Source organism: Ambystoma mexicanum, chromosome 11 (assembly GCF_040938575.1).
Source record: "Ambystoma mexicanum isolate Mex_15411 chromosome 11, UKY_AmexF1_1, whole genome shotgun sequence".
In the NCBI taxonomy this organism is placed as follows: Eukaryota; Metazoa; Chordata; class Amphibia; order Caudata; family Ambystomatidae; genus Ambystoma; species Ambystoma mexicanum.
Genome location: NC_090934.1, coordinates 1,478,139,979 through 1,478,163,693, shown reverse-complemented (window position 1 = coordinate 1,478,163,693; position 23,715 = coordinate 1,478,139,979). Strand labels below are relative to the sequence as shown.

At 47.2% G+C, this 23,715-nt stretch overlaps 1 protein-coding gene across 2 annotated transcripts in view; it reads right to left on the bottom strand.

The window, feature by feature from the left end:
• Positions 1–818: 818 nt before the first annotated feature.
• The window catches only part of FES (FES proto-oncogene, tyrosine kinase), a 474,871-nt gene continuing 451,974 nt past the window's right edge, over positions 819–23,715 (bottom strand). For both annotated transcript variants that reach the window (XM_069625186.1, XM_069625187.1), the window contains 2 exons: positions 17,930–18,052; positions 819–5,536 (listed from right to left, as the gene is read on the bottom strand). In XM_069625186.1, the coding sequence (XP_069481287.1) occupies positions 5,394–5,536; positions 17,930–18,052 (266 nt within the window). In that variant the 3' untranslated portion in view covers positions 819–5,393. The remainder of the gene's footprint in view (positions 5,537–17,929; positions 18,053–23,715) is intronic.

Below are 23,715 nucleotides of genomic sequence, written 5' to 3'. Positions count from 1 at the left end.
GTTGCCAGGCAGGGGTTTATATAGTCCTGTCCTGCCATGGTGGTGTCACTGGATATGGAGCATGGCTTCATCCCAATCCGTCCTTCTTCCATACTAGGGATGCTCCAAAGCCGCCTTTTCTTCGTTGTCAGCGGTTTTGTCAGAGCATGCTGTTCTACATTTTGCTACCTTTTACAAAAACATACTGAAGCTCTGCAGACCTTTACAAACCTTAAGGCCTAGCCCCTGGAAATCTAAACATTTTTATAGACAATTTTCATTCATTCTATCCATATTTCACTCCTCCTGCTAATATTATCTGGGCCCTCTAGGTTCCCCCACACTTAATACTTATAATTTGTCCCATTGTGAATTTTGTAGCACAGAACATGTAAATCATATGTTTAGCCTGCATGGACCCTTGACAGACAGTAGCTGGTGAGTCACTTTGTGTGCTGCCATGGCTAGCCTTAGTGACGAACAATGTAGAAGCGCCTGTAGTAAATTATTAGAATCTCACAGGCCATATTCCTTCTGGGAAGAAGGGGGGAGTTGACTCCTCTACCGCACAAAGATTTTACAATGCCTTGGATCTGACATTACACATCTATCCAGCTAATAGTTAATTGCGCCATATATTTAAATAACTGCCTTCTTCAGTGCCTGCCCATGTCTGTGCATGCGATTATATCTGCATGAGAGATCCTTCCCAGTGCCCCTCCTCCCCCTAGTCCATTATGGCACCTAAAAGAGGTCTTGCCTAACTCTAAAGCGCTTGGGGGTTTGGGAGGACCATGGTTCCTTCCCAACAAGAGCCCAAGTGCACACACACACACACATTGAACTTGAACAAAATCTATTTTAATTAGGACCACTATCATTTACTTCAATACAGTCGCTAAGCACATGATGATGCAAAGGTCAACAAAGTGAACTCCCACCTCCAGGATTGTCATTGGAAATGTTACAGCAGCACTGGGGGGTGCAATATGTGCTCCAAAAACATATAGTTCCAGTTGTCTTTTTGGCAAATATTTCACCCATTCCCACTTAACATATAAACCGTATTTATACAAGGATTTGTACATCGGATTAAGAAATATGCATTTTTTTGGGTTTTAGCTAAAACATTTTAAAGTGTTTATTGTATTCCTAAGTGCTAAAAGCTGAGTTTTGGTTTTCCTACAGCCCATGTAATGACATGATGAATATCACATACCAGCAGGTGGCGGGGCACTAAATGTCATATCACGCGGACCCATCTGCCTACATGCCCCAGAAAAAGAAATCCCTGCGTCTCATCTGACTTCGTGTGTGTCATAGGAGCAGAACAAGATATTACATGAATTTGATATAGCCCTCTAGTGATACTGCCTACCCTGAATCCACTCCTTTACCCACCCCTTCTCATCTGTTGACATCCACTCAGGAGTTTTGGAGGATTCACAGACTGACCCTCTGGCTTGAGCTCAAAGATTGCATTTCAAGGCTTAAAAAAAGACATTGATGGTTATATGCTCTGTATAATTTACTGAAAAATAAACAACAATTGGGATAAAAAATTGTCGGAATAGATTCGTTCTTCCCCATCTTGTTTTGTCCCGATGCGCCCTGCCCAATCCTCTTTTGCTACGCTATATAAAACATGCTATTCTTATACAGACTTCTCCTTAACCACAGGCTTCATTACAAGTTGAGCCAATAAGATTTACGGTCACCAGCACTTGGTCCAGTGGAATTACCGCCGGATTTCAAGTGGTGGTATGGGAATTTCAGCAGAGATACAGTTGACAGTAATTCCGATGATTTTGCCGATATTTGGCGGTCAATCGGCGGAATTACCCCCTGCATTTTGCTATAGGTTTTTCCAGTGCGGCAATGCAGTGGCTAGAGTTCCCACTGCATTACCGCCCTTTTCCCGCACTGCGGTACTTGTAGTAATGAGGCCGAGTATGTTTCCAATCTTTGCTCCGGCATCCAATTTAGGGGCGGTATCAGAGGTGCCGTACATTTTGTTGGCTAGAAGTGTTTGCCTGGAGGACGCCTGGCTCAGTGACCAGGAAGGTGTTCTGTATAGCCAGTGTGCGGGGAGTTGCTGACATGATGTCACTGGTTAGAATGCAGGTTTGAGAATGCAAATGTCCCTCGAGATAAACCAGGCAGGCGGTAACCAGGAGACAGCCAATGACATCTAAGCAAACAGGAGACAGCCAATGAAATCTCAGCAACCAGGAGAAAGCCAATGAGGTAGCCACCAGGAGATAGCCAATGAGGCAGCCACCAGGAGACAGTCAATGAGGCAGCGACCAGGAGGCAGCCAATGAGGCAGCGACCAGGAGGCAGCCAATGAGGCAGCGACCAGGAGGCAGCCAATGAGGCAGCAACCAGGAGGCAGCCAATGAAAGCTCAGTAACATTCACAGTTCTGGAGACCCAGCCATAGTTTAGCGACAGCTATGGCGGCTGCAGTCATGAAAGCCACATTGAGCAAGGGCACTTGAGCAAGACTGTTTCCAAAATCCAAGTGGGATAAAAGAAAGACTTGCAGGGGCAATATTTAAAAACAAAATGAAAACAAAGGCAACAATCGTTTGAATTTTTTTAGATGAAAAAAAGCAAAATGTTTACTACTGCTTAGACTCTAGGAGGCCAACGCCAAATTGCGCCCAACCTACTCTCGGACTCGTAAAATGTAAACTAATTATTTTAATTGAAAGCTTGTTTAGTGTGCCCCACGTAGGAAGGGCATAGCTCTCTCTCTCTCTCTCTCTCGAGGCACTGCCAGCGCACATTTTGGGCTGGGGAATCTCATTGGTGCAGCCAGGCACATGCGCAACATCTAGTCCCAGATCAATGCACTCCCTTTGAAAAAAGATTGATTGTGTCTGTGCGCCTGCATGAACATGTACCAAACTTTGAAGAACTAAAGGAAAAGGACTTTATCACCAGCAATTGACTGAAAAAGCACAACCACATACTAATGCGTTTCTTTTAATCTGTGTGTAGATGGTTTTAGCACATACGTGTTTGGTCTTGGAGAGTGGGTGACAGGTGGCCCGGGCGACCTCCTGGGCATCATTAGCCCACCACCACCCCAGCTTGGGGGCGTCTTTCAAGGGCTCCCGCGAGCTGGCATGGTGGGACAAGTCGCAACTGTTGCCCTATTAGCATTAAATGCGCCCCGCTCTCGGGAGCGGGGTACATTTGATAACATTAGGGTGCTGATGCTTTCGCATCAGCGTCTATTGAAGACTGTGGTACCTCCCTGATGACCAGGGGCGCACAGAGGAAGGGCGCCACTTTTTTTGCTGCCCGGTGCCACCGCTAAGGCCGGCCCTGGTGACAGGGAACATAGTTGTGGAAAGTCCTGAGCTTGGTGAAAGTTTTGGTTTAAGCAGCAGATTGTGGTCAGGGCCTTTCAGATATGGGGACAGTTAGAATGACAAGGGTGCTGGCCGTGCTGGAGAGTGATAACCTGGACCGCAGAGAGGTGTGGTTTAGGAGGAGTGCGGGCATCTCTGAGGGACCAGCCCTTCCTTTTCTGGTGCGAGGGGTCTTGGGTGACTTCATGGCTTTGAGAGAGCATCAGCCACAGCTATGATAGGTTGTTTATAAGGCGCTTAATACCCAGAGGTTTCTAAGCACGGACCCGGGGACCGGACCTGTGCTGCTGCACGTGGTCTTGCTTCCAAGGCGAGCACGTTGCCCCTGAGCTTTCCTCCAGAGGCTCTATGCTGCATAACAGAGAGTCGCTGAGACTCGGCAGGAATGCGAGCGCATTTCCAGCCTTGCTGTGTATACATGGAGATGGGACGTGGGTCACATGGCGTGTCCCATGTTTGAAACATGTCAATGCTATGAGTAGGCTGTGTGTTGGATGCCTGCATTAACGCGCCTGGTTGGTGAAAGGTTTTGAATCTGAATTTGATAACTAGGGGGTGGGACTTTGGAAGGTGATCACCAGAGTCTGTGTTCGAGATAAAGGGCAGATCGGAGCAGTGCCAGAGGCGGGTGTAGGCCCCAGAGGGTCAAAGGGATCTTCCTGAGGTAGGGGCCATTGCCACCGCCCTCCTTTGCTGATGGCAGGGGGGCTGGGGGGGCAGAGGGTTGCACGTCTGGATATGAAAGGAGCCATCAGGAGTAGGGGTGCCCCCCTCCCCCTCCATGTCCCTCCACAGCACCGTCGCTAGGCAGGAGTGTGCTCTACACTAAAAGAGGAGATTTACGTGCAGGTTTTCTGTAAAATGGTTTGTGTGATTGTGCAGCCACTCTTCCGGGGGATGCCTTCACCCTCTGTAAATGTGTCATTTCCGATGGAAATTGTCACGCATGTCCTTCAAATAAACACCAAAGAAAAAACAAATAGTTTGTGACAATAACATGGAGCCCCGAGGCTTCATACACTTAGTGGCCATCCAGGTCTACACTGAAGGGCTGGTAAGATAGCTCACAGGTTGAGCGCTCCTTACTGCGATACGTGTTTCATCTGCAGGTTGTAGGTTCAAATCCCAGCACGGTCGACTCGGCCTTTCTTCCTTCAGAAGTCGATAAAATGAATACCAATTTCGATTGGGTAATAATAGTAATGTATGTAAATATGTTCTAGGTAAAGCGCTCTGGATCAAAGCGCTACATAAATAAGTGATTATTGTTGAATTGAAATATAGCGCTGAAGTCACTAGATCTTATTCAATAAAGCACTGGTAAGTATGCAGGGAAAGGTCGTTAGTGCAGGTAAATAAGGAGCGAAAGCAGCTGATTGCCTTTCCCCCTCCTTCAGAGGTGGACAGGCTGGCTGTGAAGGAATTAACGGGGTCTGCGCCATCAAGGAGCCAGGGCGCTGGACCAGATCCTTAGGGTGACATGGAGGCTGGGATCCAGGGTATTGGGACTTTGCTCTGGTCAGCATGTAACCCAGAGTGGAACCTGTGAACAGGGCGTACAGAAGCCAGACAGGTTTGCCCGTGGATATTGCGCGTTGCCTCGTGCACCCAGTCTTTCGATGCAGTTTCTCATGTTTAAGTTGCAAAGGATAAGGCAGAACTCCCCTATTTCACTTCCTAGACAGGTCCTTACTGTAAATAATGAGTAGAGAATGAATGCACAGGCTGTCTTCACCTTGAAATGTGTAAAGGGGCATCTCGTGCACACGGGTAATGCCAGGCATCCTTCGATATGAAACCATGAAATGTTTGGTATCCTTGGTACTCTTTGCGCAAAGAGTTGTGAAACGCAAGCATCTTGGCCATTCCTAGGATAGGAACTGTGGGGGGGGGGCACAGGTTCTCCTTCACAGATAAAGGCACTGTGGGCGCATCTCCCGCCGTCTCTGAATTGCAATCCCGGAGGTTTCAGACGACAGGGCTCCTTCAGGGCAAACAAAACCGGTCAATGTTCCTCTCTTTCCTGGAACGGTCATTTCTGTTTTTTGCGTATATTTGTGAGCTCCTGGTGGAGAGTGGTGAAGTTGGGGCGCTTCCTTTGCTCATGCGCCCAGCACCACATCATCAGATGATATATGTCTGCAGGACACTTGTCAGGGGCTGGCAGTCGATATCCTGTAACGAGAAAGCAAGAAGGCAGTAAGTGATACAACGTCCTCCCTTCATGGAGACTGGGCTGGCAGCCTGAGTCCAAAGACTGCTCCCCTTCATGTGGAAAGTTGCCCAGGGTTATCCCACCCCCTTACATGCATGTTGTATGTATATATACTCATTGATTACACAGCAGAAGGACCCTCAGACTTGTACATGTCAAGGCAATGTTCCCACAGGACTGCTACCACAAAGATTACCAAGGATACGCCTGGTTACTTTATTACTACCATAACAATAACCAGCTGTAATAACCTATTCACACATTACTATTGCGACAGTTTAGCTCAGGAAACTACCAGATTGTAATTCCACTATTCTTTCCATGGTTTAAGCTATTGTTTGTGAACTGGCTTTTTAGCTCTTAACTTCATTAGACTGTCCAAAGCCTGCCTCTTACTCCTCCAGATTGTATAAACAGTATCCTTCTGTGGGAAGAAACCGAACACACTGTCACTCCTTCACTTTTACTATGTAGGGGAGACACCACCATTGAGGGAACCCCTCGATCCCAAATAGTAGTCTCCAGAAGCCACTTCAGGGTTGTGTTAATAATTGCCTCTGCCCAACTCACTTGCAGACATTTGGGAACAACAAAAACCCAGGGACTAGTAGTGAGACGAATCTATTGGCCAGGGGTATACACTGACATTAAAAATGTTGTCATGACATGTTCTTTGTATCAAAAGACGGCCCCACATACCCTCTTTCTGCCCCTATACAACCTTTATCAATCATAGATGTCTCCTTCTCTCGAATAGGGATGAATATTGTGGGACCATTGACACCATAAAAACTTGGGAACAAGTATACCCTAGTTATAATAGATTAGGCTGCACGTTACCCTGAGGCCTTTCCGATGCGAAGTAACACCTCATAATAAATTCTAAAACATCTTATTGCATTTTTGTCATGGGTCGGTTTCCCAAATGAGGTACTGATGGATCAGGGAACAATCTTTATGAGTAAAATCAGAGCAGAGGTCAAACAAATAGTTCAAATTAAAACTTTGAGGATCTCTGCATACCACCATCAGACAGACGGCCTGGTTAAGTGCTTTAATAAAACACTGAAAGCGTTCTTAGGAAGCTAGTAGAAGCTGATGGAAAGAATTGGGATAGGATGGTTCCATGGGCCCCATTTGCCATCAGGAAGGCTACTCAAGCCTCTCTCGGTTTTTCACCCTTTGTCCTAGACATACTAATTGAGACCTGGGAAGAGAGGGAGGAGGCTATCTCACCATTGTTCCAAGCTGCACAGCGGATTTAACAGCATATGACTGTGGTCAGCGAGATAGTCCGCACTCACTTAACCAAAGCCCAAAAACACAAGAGGGCTCAGTATGACAAAGGAATTGTCACTCAATCTTTTTCTGTTGGACAGAAGGTCCTAGTACTCCTGCCCACCTCTCAACATAAAATGTTCTCTCGCTGGAAGGGACCTCATGAACAGACAGGCCCTTGTAACTATAATATCTCCCAACCAGATGGAAGACTTAAAACACAAATATACCATATTAACCGCTTAAAGGGGTGGAAAGAGGACCCAGTGGAATCCTTGTCCATGGTAATGGCCAGTGTCTTGTCCAAAGAGACAGACAGATCCAATTTAGTACCAGCAGACCTTCCACCATACCAACAACAAGACACCCAAGATCTTTTGGATCAATTCAATGATGTCTTTAGCTGTGAGTTTGGGAGAGTGAAGGGGATTTACCATCATATACACACTCCTCCCGGGAAAATCATTCATCTCAAGCCCTACCAGATCCCTGAGGTCCGAAAAGAAATAGTTCTCCAAAAGGTGGCGAGAATGCTAAATGCGGACATTAGTGAACCATAACAAAGGCTGTTGTCCTCACCAATAGTCCTAGTGGCAAAACCTGAGCAATCGCGGAGGTTTTGCATAGACTTTAGAAATCTCAATGCTGTGTCCCATTATTCGATGCCTCCGATTGACTATCTTATTGATCAACTGGGCAAGGCAGTCTATCTCTCCATGACTGATTTTTCCAAGTGCTATTAGCAGGTGCCAATAAACCCAGTGACAGGTGAATATCCGTCCCTCTACTGTGTCAGAAGTGGCCTCAGTACTGCTTGTTTGATATACTGGGTTAGAGGTGCGGTTTGATGCACCTTTCTCACTTTCAGAGGTTCTTTCTTCTTTTTAGGTGGGTTGAAGGACAGCAGAGCAAAGTCGAGTGGAGCAGCGTCTTGGAATCTCAGAGTTTCGAGTTCTATTTTCTGAGACCTGAGTCCTGAGATCGGGCACCCCCGCCCAGCTGTAGGGCCAAAACGCCGATATCTACCCCAGGCATGGGAGCAAGGAGGAGATAGTTGCTGCAACCAAGTAGTTCCTTTCCCCCCCTCAGCAGCAGCCCAGTGATCTAGGGGTAAAACAGGAGAGCAGGGTGTGTTGTTGTTATTGTCCCCTACTGTCCTCATACATGCCCTCATGTGGTAGGACATATTCTGGTATTCAATTACTGGGAGATTGCAGAATCTACTCAGCACAGCAGTTATTTAAGACAATGGGCCTCATTACAAGTTTACCGGTCCAGTAACTAGGGTACCGGTAAGCTTGCTGGTACCGTAGTTATCGGACCGGCAAACTACGAGTTCTGCATGCGGGTGCCTTTTCACCCGCCAGGTCGGACATGGCGGGCCTACCGGCACCCGCGAGCTGAGCATGTCGGATGCACCGGCACCATTCTGAATGGTATATGATATGATATTTTATTTATATAGCGCTCATACATAGGTGTTTCAGAGCGCGACCAAGCAAAGGGAGTTTATCAGGGGAGAACAAAAATACGATCTTACTAGGCCCAGAGACATTAAGAACACGCAAGTGCATGGAAAAGGGAAAAAGGGGGAAAGTGCGTGGAAGGGAAGGAGTGGAAAGTGCGGAACAGACGAGAGAACAGAATAAATAATAAGTGGAATACATAAATAAATGCAGTGAAAAGGTCGTCGTGCAGCCAGACAAGTGGCAAGTGCATGATGAGTCAGATAGGGTATATCTGATAAGTTCAGAAGAAGCGTGGGGGACTGTATGGAAACAGAATACAGATCCCAGTGCCGAGGGTGGCCCGGAGGCAGTGCAGGAGGGAGGCAGGGTAAGCAGATACCTGGGCCTGAAGGACAGAGGCTGGCCAGGTGCACGGTGACAAGAGAGAGAAACAGATCAGCAGGGGAGAAGAGGGGCAAAGGCAGAGGTGAAGAGGAGGGTGTTGAGATGCTTCCGGAACCGGCGATGGTTCTCCTCACGTTTCAGGGTGGTCGGAAGGCTGTTCCAAAGGGAGGCCCCAGCCGAAGACAGAGATCTGCCCCCAGCTTGTTTCTTTGAAAAACGACCAACTCTGAGGGAATTAGAAGTAGAGGAGAGAAGGGCTTGAGAAGGCAGGTATTTACGGAGGGATAGTTGAAGGTATTTCGAACCCAGGCCCCAGAAAGCCTTGTGGACAATGCAGAGGGTTTTAAATGTAATCCTTGCATCCACTCAGAGCCAATGAAGGGATTTCAGAGCTGGAGAGATACGACACCAGGGCTTGAGGCCAAGGACAAGTCTTGCAGTCCTGTTCTGGATTAGTTGTAAAGGGCGGAGAGTAGAGACAGCTACATTTAGAAAGAGGCTGTTACAATAGTCTAACCTTGAGAGAACCAGAGCTTGGGAGACAGTGAGCTTCTGGGGCAAGGAGAGGAAAGGAGGAGTACCTCTGAGGAGGTGCAGTAGGAAGTTTGACCTTAGAGACATCACAGATGTGGGCGGAGAAGGAAAGTGTGGAGTCAAAGATGACCCTGAGGTTCTTAGCCTGCATCCGGCCTCCCCATTCCCATTGAGCCCTATGGGGCTCAAATGGGAATGGGGAGTAAAAGTTTCTGGCCCCTGGCAATGGGGAAATACAGGGTCCGCCAGGGTTGTAATTGCCCTGTATTTCCCCATTGCCTGGGGCTGGAAAAATGTGCAGGTTTGGCGGCAGCCTGCAGGTTTTACCGGCAAGGCTACTGGCAAACTTGTAATGAGGCGCAGTGTTTGTATATTGTATAGACAGTATATTGTATATTGTTTGTCTATATCATCTACATATAAGGGACTGCCCTTAGCTGGGATTTACCAGTTTGGCTTTAATAATATATTATCTTCCGAGCTGATATCACTGTTGGTGAATCAACGCTTAAGCCAAGAAGGGGAAGTGCAATTGGCAAACACCCAAAGATCCAGTTGAAGGCTCCATCTGTAAGATTATCTAAAGCATCAATGTTTTCTAAATGCAGGGTAGCACCCACGAACCCCAGAAATAGACAGGTGAGCATCGGACACTCGTTCCCACCTATTCCAGAGCGCAAACCTACAAAACTCAAGGAGACCCTGAGCAGAGCAGCATCAACAGTGTCTCACCCAATATTACACTGGGTCCTTCACAGCCAAAAGGAGGTAACGTTGGCCTCTCTTCCAGATAACACTGCTGCGAGCATCAACTTTAATTTGGATCATACTGACATCGACAACACTGTCGTCTCAGCCGTCCCCGTGGAGGGTTTGGACGGCTTGAAAGCCAAAGAGGACGAGGACATTGAGATAGTCGTGGGGGCAGGTGAAGGAAAAGGCACTGTTCTAATGCCAGAGTTAGGTCTCCAGCATTCATTTGCACAATCACTGACTATATTCCTCACTCCACATACACTCGAAAAAGGGAGCTCGATAATAACTGGGAAGGTGGATGAGATCGTCACCAAAACAGAAGTTCTAGCAAAAGCCAACTCATCCCTCCCAATTTGTCTAACACAGCAAATTTGAGCACAAACCTTATTGAGTCCTTCAGCTCTGTTGGAGAGTTTTTGGGACTTGCTGACAGCAAATGAGTAAAAGTGAAAAGTGGCATACGTGGAGATGACATCTGCCCCTCAATCGAAAATTTGATTTCTGAACAGGACCCTCTGATCAATCGGCTTGGCCACAGAATGGAGGAATTATTCGACTCCTCCTAGAGCTTGGAAATACATTCCTTTAGCCCGGAGATTGGTGCCTGCTGGTACAAACGATGGCTCTGGAGTCTGCTACAAAAGATACACTAGCAGCACAATCATCAAAACACTCAGTCAAGCATATACACAACAGCAAATGGCCAATCTAATTCACAATTCAAGAAGCGAACGACAAGTAAAAGATCCCACGGCCCCAAACGTTGAGTGCATGGATCTCTCCCAAGGCCCAGGACATAAGCAGGGGAACAAAAGAGTAAAAGTAAGCCTGTATTGTATGTGGGAGTAAGTATTTCCTGCCTGACCAAAATGCAACCGCTGCAGGCCCGGACGTCAGCTCCGAGGCAGCGAACATCCAGCAGTCTATGAAAAGGATCGAACATCAATCGGGATGTTACTGCAAATGCATGCCTGGTCTGCGCCACACTGATGGTGCTTGCGAGGCCTCCTCGGAGCAATCGACAACGTGTCTCGTCACAAAATAAATTATAGACAACATGTGTGATGGTCTATTAAGGATAGAGGCCCTGGGCAAAGACGTACTGCTAGAAGTTGGAGCCATTAGGAAAGAGCACATTCAAGACCAAATTTTACAAGAGAAAAGTTTGGATTTAATCAATGACCTAGTAAAACAAGGGAGGCCAAGATATGACAAAACTTCTCCACCAAGAAGAACAGAGCTTGTCAAAAACCGCCCGAACAGGCAGGATGCAATCGTGGTACCCTGCTCCAACATAGAAGAAATACCATTACAAGACGGGTTACGACCTCCCTCTTTTAGAACGGAAGAAGAGCATTTGGATACAGGAACCACAGAGCACTCTCTTGAACCGGCAGTTAATGGGACCTCCGAGGACTCGCAATATCACCAGTCCACCCAGGCACAGCAGGGCAGCTGTCTTGAAAAGCCAGCAGCAAAACGGCCTGAGTTCCGTCTGAATCAACAGAGAGCTACCTAAATTCTTGATCCAAAACCTTATAATAGTAACTCAAACAGAAAATGTAATGGCACCTTTTTGTGTCCCGCCGAAAGAAAAAGGAAAGTTAAACTCTGGTATAAGTGCACAGGCGGATCAACGGCGAGGGCGGAGAAAAAAAGAACCTAATTTGCACTGTTAAGGGCTCGTTCCACGGAAATAAAAATGCATCTAGAAGAAGACTGGACAAGGTTCTAAGGGAACATCTGGGAATCATAGGAAATTCTAACAAGATACCGATGATACGTATACTGTCCGACTGTATGTACTGTGGCCGATGCAGTATAAGAGACTTTTGCAGATGCAAGCACTCAAAATACATTAGGGAATAAACGTGCAATGTTATCGTTGCTGGGCATTGAAGTCTTCTCAGACAAGGGCGCCCAGCAATGTCATCTTCATGAACACTGGCACCTGCCCACGTTTGCGCAAAAAGTCAAAGAAGGCAACACCGCTGGAACAGACATTTATATGGAACCTAGGGATCAGCCTGATCACCCGAAATGTCTTGGTCCAGCTGAAATCATGGATATGGCTCAGCTTTGGAGAAAGCCCCGAGTAACTCAATGAGACCCATTCTCTCCGTACAGGTCAAGGACCCCGTTTATAATACAGCTAATGGGTGTCACAAGCAGGGGACCAATTGTGGTAGGGGGCGGGTGCCTTAAAGGATTGACCTGGAATATTGCTCCCAAGCTCAGGGACCCTGAATTTGTTGATTATGTATCTAGTTTTGATGTCTTACTCTTTCAAGAGACCTGGGCTTTGGGAAACATACCCCTCCAAAATCTCCAAGGGAATTCCCTTTCGCCATCCCATAGTAAAAAAAAGAGAGAAATAGTGGTGTTCTTGCAACTTCTGTCAAAACCCTATTAAGCTCTATATGTAGTTCAGATTCCCCTACAATCACGGTGCTAAGGGTTAATATTTTCATGGAAAGTCCCAAGCGTGCATTATTGGTCATACATTTCTATAATGCTCCCCAGCGTAGATCCTTGAGGTCCGATTTTACTTCTCTGTTGAACTGTTTGGATAATTTTAGTTTTGGAGTCCCCTCTGAAGGTACACCATACTCACTTGTAATAGTAGGGGTGACTGTAATGTGAGGCTTTGTGTTTGGCAACTAACGCAGGAAGCCGACTAAGAAGTAGACGCTGCATTACACATACCTGCCCCAGTTATGATGGATGGGAAAATAAATAAACCAGGAGACTCGCCTAGGGGGTCGCAGTCTGCATTCCATAATTGGAAGGCTGCCGGCAGATCGACCAAGGCCCTATACTTATAGCTCTTCCGGTTCTAGCTCAACAATCGATTATTTCATAGTTCATGCGCTCGACTGGTGGCATTTGCAGGACCTAAAAATAGACCAATGCCCAGATAGCAATCATGATCCTATGATTTTATCTATTCTTTAGGGTAACATCAACAACATAAACCACGGTCGCACACATTTAGCTGTGCTCCAATTGTCAGTAGTGTGAGACACCTGAGGGTGTCTCACTGTCTGAATCCTGGGAATCCCTTTCTCAGGTGCCCAGGGCAAAGCCATCACCCTTGGATCCAGACCCTGGGGGTGGATGAGTGCCGGAGGATCACCTGAGTAAGGGGTTTGAGGGGAGTAGAATAGGGGCACCCGATGGTGAGACGTGGAACACCCTTCCTTATAACACCTTTTCCCCATCCTACCCAACAGGATATTTAGGAACTCACCCCCATCCCCTTCCTGACACAGACACTTTCTCACAGACAACTCACTGTGAGCGACAACAAGAGTACCTCACCCCCCCCTTTCTCAACAGTAATTATCCGGATTTTCTTAAACTTACTAGTGAAAACTACAATCCCCACAATTCCTCCCCTCTGTTCTTTTATAAAGTCACTGAGACGAGGAATAGAGAGATTGGGGGAATGAAGATTACCAACAGGGAACCACAGATACAGAAAACCGACTCTCCCCTTTCTACAGAAGACTGTCCCAGAGGCCAGGCTAAGTGAAGCCTCCCTCTTTAATTACTCGCACCTGACTACACTTGTCTCTCTCAGGCAGCATATAAGGCGGAGCGGGAACGCACACTTTGAGCGAGTCAGGGATGCTGGAAGGTTCCGGAGAGAAGGAGAGAGCCCTAGTGAGCTATCGACGCCCTGGAAGACCTGGAGGAGGAGAAAATCACCCAAACACTGGCCCTGCTATTTGAGAGGAGACTGCAGTGTGGAGGAGGGAGTTGTACTTCCAGATGGTAAGACCAGGGGCAGCTGGGGTTGCCTGTCAGTACCAACAGTTAAACTCCTCCCCTTGGCCAGGCAGGTGAACCCTGGTACACGACAGGCAGGTGGTAACACCCTGACCTCATTGAAACATCCCCCTTATGGCTCCTACAGCTCCCAAAACATGGAATGCTGTTTTGCGGAGCTGTGAAGTGGGAGCAAAATTATCGCAAGAGTCCAAAAACATACTTTTAAAAATTGTGAACTTTGTGAGAGGGTTCTGAGCCCAGCAGAGGGAGACCGATGTGAACTTTGTTGAAGGGGTCTGAGCCCGGCAGCGGGAGACCTTGTGAACTTTTGTGAGAGAAACTGGCACCAGAGATAGAGTAGTCCAGTGCCACGTTGAGGAGGAAGTCGGGATCCTACCACCACCACCCCTCCCACTAAATTCATTACAAGACGAAAAGCCAGGAAACACAGAAATCATCCATTCTATTTCGGACAAATTCGTAACAGACCCATGACTGATAAATACATTGAGAGGTATCTGCTCAGCAAACCATACAGACCAGGAGCAGTACAGATCTATCCATGGGTGGATGAAGAGCCGCAGGCCATGGTCAGAGGCATCTATATGGACAGCCTGGACTAAAGCACCAAGAAGCCCTGTTCCTGACGTCGATGGAGACACCACGACATAACAGCGTTCGACATGAAGCACACGTGCCATCCGCACTTTGGGACACAAACACACACTTGAACACATGAAGAACATGAGTGTGCAATTCTATAGTAAGGGGACAGATACATATACATACTGTCCTTGCTTTTATCATTTTTGCCATTAGCCAAATGCAGCAATGCAGAAACCGCAAGGCCCAAGAGATCCTGAGCAAAGCTTGCTTAAATGCGAATAACCTTAGTGAATTGGGGATGGAACAGGCTAGCCACCTGACATGCCAGGGCCAGTAGAATAACATCTATAGTGTTTTGCATAGGTTATAGAATGCTCAGTACCCAATCACCTGGCCCCATAGGTTTTCTGGAGAAGGGCCCAGGTGTAACGAAGTGCACACTCCATTTGAGAGTAAAACCGGCCTGCGAGCCGAGGAAGTAGATGTGCATGAATATTCCCTGTTCCTGTGCTTTTCCCTGTTGGTTTTGTCTGTAATAAACCACAGTTTGAACTTGCCGGTGACAGAGTCCTCTGTGTATCCTGGGGGAGGGGGTTGGGCCTTCCAAGTCAACTGACTTCCAGTGTCCCTCTGCCATACCTGGGAGTTTCCCCCAACAACGTGGGGGCTCATTCGAAGGTCTCTGGCTGGTGCCCCCCTCTCACAAACCAGGAGAAACAACAAGTACCAAAAGGCCTTAGGGGAGGCCGGCGAGCAATATCAAGGGGGTTATATGAGGGTCAAACTAGACCCCTTGTACAGTCAAAAGTCCTTGACATGTTGGGGAGGCAGACGTGAATCCCACTGAGGGATGTCTGCGAATTGGGGTGAACCCTAACACACCATAGAACATTGTGATGAATGAACTGTGCAAAGCCTGACTGGGGGCTTTAGAGAAAACCTGACTGTGGGCTTTAGAGAAAACCTGACTGGGGCCTTTAGAGAGAGCCTGACTGGGGGCTTTAGAGAGAGCCTGACTGGGGGCTTTAGAGAAAGCCTGACTGTGGGCTTTAGAGGAAACCTGACTGGGGCCTTTAGAGAAAGCCTGACTGGGGGCTTTAGAGAAAGCCTGACTGGGGGCTTAAGGGAAAGCCTGACTTGGGCTGAGACCCAGACTTAGGTAAAGGGAAGAGGCTAAGGGGTCTGGAATGACTTTTTGTTGAAATGTGAACTGTGGCCAATGTGAACCCGACGGAGGGATGCCAAGAGAAAGCGAGGGAAAGGAAACCCCACTTTCTGATGAGATTTAGAAAGTGTGAACCTGACTGAGGGAATTGTGAAACTGGTGTTTGCGCCCGGCTGAGGGGAACGCTTTGTGAACTGTGATATTGTGAAGCACACATTTGCCAGAGAATAACTGAGTGATCCAGCGAGACCTGATCACCCTTAGGAAGCCTCTGTTTAAATTGCCAAGTGCTTTGAGAGGCTAAGGGTGAGTCTCCACCAGTGAGGTCCCACTTGACCAGACGCCTAGGGAAGGTCTTGCGGCAAGGGCTCACCTCTATAGCCTCAAAGGTAAAGGCCCCCCCTTGGGGAAAAGAGACAAATTCCCTCAATTCGTCACACTATAGAGTGTCTTTTTGGGAGCTTGAAGGCAATGTTTTGGTTCTTGGTTTAATAAACTAAATTATATTAAACAAATCAAGTTCAATCATTACTAAAGCCGGCCTTTCCAACCTTTTTCTAAACATGGGCCAGATCACAAACTTTTTATCACTCAGGTGAAATAAATTGAAAGACCTCTCTGGAAGCAATATCACATCAGGAAGTGATGTCACGTGACCTTTGACAGTGAGGTCAGACTAAACGACAATGAAAGGCATGTGGAAATGTGGTTTGAAATCCAAAAGAAGAAGGCCAACAGTTTCCCGAAGTAGACACGTTTACGTCAACTCAATGCATGAAATGGACCGATCACATGTGGAGAAGACATCACGCAACATGAAAACTAATGAATACACCACAATTATTGTATTCATTGCTGCTAACATATTAAACTGCTGTCCATTTTTGGTAGAGCTTGGATCAGGCGCACATGACGGTTATTGAGCCATAATTTGCAGACATTCTGTCACAACACAACCTACGCAGACAGAAAACAGAAAGGTGGCCATCCAACTGCTTCCAGTCACCAGGAACTCCAGTCCACACGGTACCTGCGAAGAAAGACACCTGGGAAAACAAGATGTACACATTTCTGATTGTTAAGTTTGTGGACACGACGCTGATCTTTAGAGGTAGGAAGGCGTAAGTTCCTCTTTGAGAATTAAGGTTAAGCCTCTGACTCTTCGAGCAAGGGCTATGGCCTGTTAAGCCTGGACTTGAGCTGTGATAAACAGTGTGTTCTCCCTACCCAGGTACAGAAAAGTACTTGTGGCTTCCCAGGTGGTTCAAGGCAGACAGGAGATAACACCACCAGCCCTCTTGAGACATCTCATGAGAAAATGGGATACCTATTAGAACAAGGGAGTCTTACTGTCAAGTCGGTGGAAGGTCGGACAGAGTGCTTGCAATCTGCGTTTAATAATGACCGCTGAGCACATCCCAGAAAGGTTAGTTACCCCACCCTGCACGACTGAATCTGGATGTTCCTGGTCTGAAATGGACAGAAGGAACTCAGGAACTCTGACCTTCGGTCACATTCTGTCATCCGCCTGCCTGTCTATGTGGCTTTTAAAATACAATGGGCCTCATTCCGGGTTTGGAGCTAACCATGGAGTAATTAGCTCCATGGTTGCCTCCAAAACCGTCCCAAGTCCGACATGGTGAATGGAGTAATTACCGGTCCATTCCAGGGTTGGAGGGACCGGTAATTCCCCATTCACCTTTTGCCCTTACCCATTCCCATTCCTGCCCCATAGGGCTCAATGGGGAAGGAGGTAATTACAGCACCGTAAATTACGGTACCGTAATTACCTCCGAAGTATCTTTGCGGGTCCCGTACTTAACTCCTGCTAAAAGCAGGAGGTAAGGAAGGATCCGCAAAGGGACCTCGGAATACAGAGGTAAGGGATTACCGGCATCGGCATCCTTACCGGTGCCGGTAATTCCTTACCTCCAACCTCGGAATGACCCCCATAGTAACCAAACAAATTATTACAAGTACCTCCCACCTTCCGTCCGCGCCTTGCGTATTGGTATCGCTGTAGACCCAGTGTCCACATAATCCCAGTTTTAAGTTTAATACATTCTTTTGTCAGCCATCTACACACTGCCACATTTTCTTCCAAAGAAAGCAACTGTGTGGAAATTGCTGCGATTCTACTTCTACTGCAATTGGTCGATTCAGTTATTTTTGATTTGCAGCACGTATACTAAACAGAGGGTTCTGTTTTTCTCATTTCAGTAAAATTTGTTCTGTGATCTCACTTTCAACAGCATCATTGTTGCAAAAGCTGGAAGAAATGTTAATTGTTTGTTGGCTTAGTGCAACATATGACCATAAGCGGGCTGCGTGGAATGTGCGAGACCGGCTGACCCCATAGTGAGCACATCTGCACCCTGAGAACCAACCTTGCTCCAGCGACTCTCGAGTTTGCTGGTTAGACATGGTAGCGTATGGAACAGCACCAAGTGAAAATGTTTCCCAAAGCAAAATCCCGAAACTCCAGACGTCGCTCTCTGACGTGTACCTCCCTGGAAGGAAGGAAGAAGCAGAATCCATGTCAGGTAAGCAGGGATTGCATCACAGACTCTGTTCATTTTACTGTCAACAGTTCACCATGCAGTCTATCTTGCTATAGCTTTGCCAGGGTACCCCCAATCTCCGACATTCATTTCTGAATGTGAGAAGAGGGGCAACAAAAAAGCTTGGTTTGTCAATCTCCAGTCGCTGGCAGTAAGATATCGAACTTCCCAAAAAATAAAATGCACAAACACACTAGCAAATGAACATGAAGGATGAAGTCCTTGACCTCTGCAGCAGCGTCTCCCTCTTGGATTTTTAAAATACCTGAAAGGCATGCAGTCGAACTGGGGATGGGCAACTAGGGGATGGGCGGGTATGCTTTCCAGAAAATCTGGTGAAATGTTTTCTGTTGATTTGTCAGGAAACACATTCTACTTGAAAAGACATTGTAGATAGCAGAGAAGGAAAAGTCTGGGTGGTCCGGAGAAGGCTGGGTATTGTCCAATTTGACCTACTCCCATTTGACCGCAAATTTTGGACCTAGTTTGGTAGGTCAAATGGTACACTTTAATTATAAAATAGTCGTGGCGTGGGGTAAGGCAATGCGTTGAGGTGGGGAAAGTGGGAGGGTGCAGGGGTCTCCCCCACATTAGGGGGATTGCGCAAGGTCTCCCTCCGCAGGAGGTAAAATAAATGAGGCCAAATTATTAGGTAGAATTAGCAGTTGGTCAAGTTCTTTGGGTCAAACAAGCCATCTCCGAAGGCTGTATGTTTCTCAGATATCCCAAGATTGCACGCTAGTGCCTATGGAAGTCTGTGGGATGGAGCACTGCCACCAGCAGGGTCTATATTCCGATACAGACGAGACCCCATAATGAAAAGTGAGACGTCCTGAAAGAAGGCAGCGGGATTCAGCTCCACGAGGCTGATTATTCCTGACGGAGTCTCGAAGTAGCACCTGGGTCGCTGAAAGAGCTGTGTTCTATGGAACGCTTTAGGCACGAGTAAGAAACTGAGATTTTCCTTTCTCAAGAAGTTCCGCTCCTGGGAGCTACATGGCGATCAGTCGGCTTGCCCAGTATGCCACAAGGCTTGCGTGCTCTATGAGTCATACTCAGAGATTTTAAATGCAATCCTTTGCTGCATCAGAAGCCACCGGGGAGATTTTCATGAAAGTTCGGTTGGATCTTTTGAAGCAGAGAACTACTCTGGCGGAGTGATAGTGGGCTAATTATACTTGCTTTAGACTCTTTTGGGTGGTCCAATGTAAATGCTTTTGCAACAGTCCAGGTGAGACAGAACTAAGGTCTGGAGTAAGTGAATGTGTGATTTTGGTCAAAAGAACAGCATTTACCTGTGGAATGACAAAGTGGTGCATCGAAAGAACTCCAAAATCCCTTCTTTTTTACTGGCTCCATTAGGATTCCCAGTGATGGGTGCCAACGCAAGGGGGAGACGGGGTCTGGGTTAGTTTTGCCAAAGAGAAGTCCCTCATTTTGTCAAACATGAGGGGCACACAGCTAAAATCTCTTCTTGGTCTGTGTATATTCTGCATCTGTTTGGAAGGGCAACCCAAAGAGGTAATTCTGGAAGCCAATCCATAGAGGTACATATTCCACAGCTAGAGGGCACTGGCTGAACCCTGTGGGACTTTGGGACTAGAGATGAGTCAGGCAATGGTGCAGGTCAGCAGAGAGCTGGGTCCCCAATCCATATGTTCTCACCACAGCATACAAGAGGGCTGGTGTAGCCTATAATGCCTAAATTAGGGCGTATGGTGGTGGTATCTGGATCAGAGGAATGGGGTTAGCATTATTGTGGTGGATTGTGTGCTAGATGGTGGTAGCAATTGACGAGAGGTGACGGTGCGAGATACGGAGGCATAGGAGTTGGAGAGGGTCTGGGGTGTGTGGTTTGATGAACAAGACCTTCACTTGAATTCATTTTATTTGAGGCAGGGGGTTTCAGTCTTAGGCCATGCGTGACCTTAAATGGCCAAAACAGAAGTGGCCACAAGGAATCTCTTTGTGGCTGGGCAACCGGAGTGATCTAGAAAGGAACGCTTGGGATCGTGTCGCGTGCCAACGGAAGTGTAGCGGCCAGGGATGGGAGGACTAGGAGAAGACGTGCTGCGGCTTACATTGCATGCCCATTTGGAGCCTCGCGTAACCAGAAGTTGAAAATGCCAAGCTGATCCTTTTAAAGTGTCACATGAAAAGCGAGTTTTTGAGCCATGTGACCTTTGGGCCCAGTAGCAGCACAGCTCACTGGGGGTTAGATGGACGCTTAGGCAGACAATAGGAAGTGATGCCAGCCTTCATTGACCTTAATCAGAGAGGCTGTTGCTACTAACAGATATGGTTCTGGTTGAACCCCAAAAGCCTATGTATTGCTTCTTCTCATCTTAATTTGCTTCTATGTGACTAAACAAAGGAAATACCATGTAACTAAATTGCACCTTACAGATACATTACTCACCGTAATCATATTTCTGATGCTTAGATCACATGCTGTGCATAGGCTGACATCTAGTGGAAGCTGCAGAGTATTACAGTTTGTTTTTCGAAACTCGAAAATGGGCGTCGACACAGGGCATGCCAGTAATACTATCCCTAGTGTGACGTCCACTGTGCCCATGATCCCTCACGAGTGTACGACCCTCAGACTGTATTTTTTCTGACATGAGGTAGCATGAGGAGTAGCGTGAGTACAGATTATCCAAGCAGATAAAGGAAGATAAGACTACAAGCATCCATGCGGCTTCTCTCAGAGGGGAGGAAGGGTAGGTCGCATGTGAATCTAAGCAGATACAAGCATCAGAAATACGATTACGGTGAGTAATGTATCCCTTCTGAGGCGTGTGGAATATGCTTAGATCACATGTTGTGCATAGATTAGCGAGCAGTATTAGAAGAAGGAGGTGGGATGTGAGAAGGGTCCTTAGCAAACACATGTCTTAGAACCGCTTGTCCCACTTGGGTATCTGTCTTGGAATGAGTGTCAATGCAGTAGTGCTGAGTAAAAGTGTGAATAGAGCTCCAAGTAGCTGCTTTGCAAATGGTGTCAAGGGGTACATTTACAATGAAAGCCAGAGTGGCCCCAATGCCTCTTGTAGAGTGGGCTCTTGGCATGAAAGGTAGAGTTTTTTCTGAAAGGGAGTAACACAGCTGGATACAATTTGTAATCCACTTAGAGATGGCACCTTTAGAGATGCAATCTTCTTCTCTGTCTGTAGCTACGGAGACAAAAAGCTGGTCTGTTTTTCTTAGCGGACTGGTATTGTCTACATAGTAAAGGACCGCTCTTCGCACATCTAGAGTGTGTAGTTTCACCTCAGCCGAGCTTTTGGGTTCTTGGGAGAAAGCCGGGAGCTCGATGGACTGTTTAACGTGGAATTTAGAAATAAACTTAGGTGAGAACCTAGGGTGTGCACGTAGAACCAGTTTATCTTTATGAACAGTAAAGAAAGGATCCTGCACTGACAGAGCCTGAATTTCACTGACCCTTCTTATGGATGTAATGGCTACTAAGAAGGCAGTTTTATAGGTCAGGTGTTTAAGACTGGCTTTATGCATGGGTTCAAATGGTGGCCCCATGAGCTTAGCAAGCACCACATTAAGGTCCCAACCCGGTGGTGGATTAGAAATTGGAGGGTGGAGTCTCTTTACCCCTTCCATAAAAGCTTTAACCACTGCTACTTTCCACCACGAAACCTTGTTATGGGAGGTGGTGTAGGCTGACAGCGCTGCCAGGTGTACCTTGAGTGAATTAAATACCAACCCTGCATCCAGCAGGTGGAGCATGTAGGTGACAATCTTGAAAGGAGTGCAATCAACCGGGTTGATTTGTCTATTCTGGCAGCAGATAACAAATCTTTTCCATTTGTCAAAATAACAGTGCCTTGTGTTTGGCTTCCTAGATTCCTTTAGGATGTCCATGCACCTCTGTGGTAAGTTGAGGTGTCCAAACTCTATGACTTCAGGAGCCATGCTGCCAAGTTCATTGAGCTGGGTTGAGTATGCACTGTTTGACCTTGGTGCTGGGATAGTAGGTTGTACCAGCACAGAAGTCTGATGGGTTCGCACGCTGCTAGTCTGCGCATGTGTGGGAACCACGGTTGTCTCGCCCACATGGGAGCAACTAGGATGAGCGTCATTCATTCCTTGTGAATCTTGTTGACCACCGTCCTCATTAGAGGAGTTGGTGGAAAAGCGTAAGCAAACATCCCTGACCAGTTCGTCCACAGGGCGTTCCCCTTGGAGCCTGGTTGGGGAAACCTGGATGCGAAGTCTGGGCATTGCCTGTTTTTCGCTTGTGGCGAATAGGTCTATAGTGGGGAAACCCCACTGTGAGAAGATGTCTTCTACGACTTCTCTGTGTAGACACCATTCATGTTCTCTTGGGAGGGGATCTCTGCTCAAAGCGTCCGCTAGTGAATTGACATACCCTGGAACATGTTGAGATGAGAGGTAGATGTTCCGTCTGAGTGCCCATATCCAAATTTTCTGGGCAAGCTTGGACAGATTTGGTGAACGAGTCCCTCCCTGCTTGTTTAGGTAAAACATTGCTGTTGTGCTGTCTGTCAAGATCTGCACTGACAGGTTCAACAAGTGGAGCTCGAACGCTTGAAGCGCTCTGAAGACTGCCAGAAGTTCTAGCAGATTGATATGATTCTTGGCCACTGTGTGATACCAGAGACCCTGAGCTGTGCGGTGAAGAATGTGTGCTCCCCAACAGGGATGCGTCTGTTGCGACTACAGCCTGTACCTCGGGATCGTAAAAGGGTTTCCCCTTTGACAGGTTTTCTCTTGTCCACCAGTGAAGACTTTGTACAAGTGTTGGTGAAACAACCACTAGATCGTCCCACTGACCACTTGCCTGAAACCACTGTTTCGCCAACCATTCTTACATGGGACGCATGCGCAGGTGCGCGTGGGGAACCAGGTAAATACATGACGCCATCATGCCTAGCAAACGCACCGTTATCTGGCGACCGGCCCGATATAGAGGAATTTGCAGCAGTAGATTCCGAATTCTTTCCTCTGATGGAAAGGCCAACCCCTCTTGCGTGTTTAGAACAGCTCCTAGGAACTGTTTGGAGGTGCTTGGCACCAGACTTGATTTTTTCTCGTTTATGGAGAAAACCAATTCGAAGAGGAGGTCGATCATTCTTTGAATGTTTGTACTGCAAATTACTGGGGTTTCCCCGTGATGAGCCAGTCGTCCAGGTAAGGGTACAATGGGATTGCCTCCCTGCGTAGGTGTGCCGCCACCACCGCTAGAACCTTGGTGAATACCCTTGGAGCCGAGGCCATACGGAAGGGCAGCACCTTGAACTCGTAGTGCTGACTGTCCACCTTGAAGCGCAAGAATCTTCTGTGCGCTGGGAACATGGACATATGAAAATAGGCATCTTTCATGTCGAATGTTGCTATGTAATCCCCCTTTTTTAGGAGGGGGATTACCTCTTGGAGAGTAGTTATGCAAAATTTTTGGGGCTTGACATACTTGTTTGCAGGGCGTAAGTCTAAAACTGGGCGCATTGTCAAATCTTTTTCTGGCACAAGGAAGAAAGTTGAATAAATACCCTTGTTTGCCGTTTGCCCGGGACGAGTTCTATCTCGTCCTTTTCTAGAAGATTGACGATCTCCTCGAGGAGGATCTTCTGGTG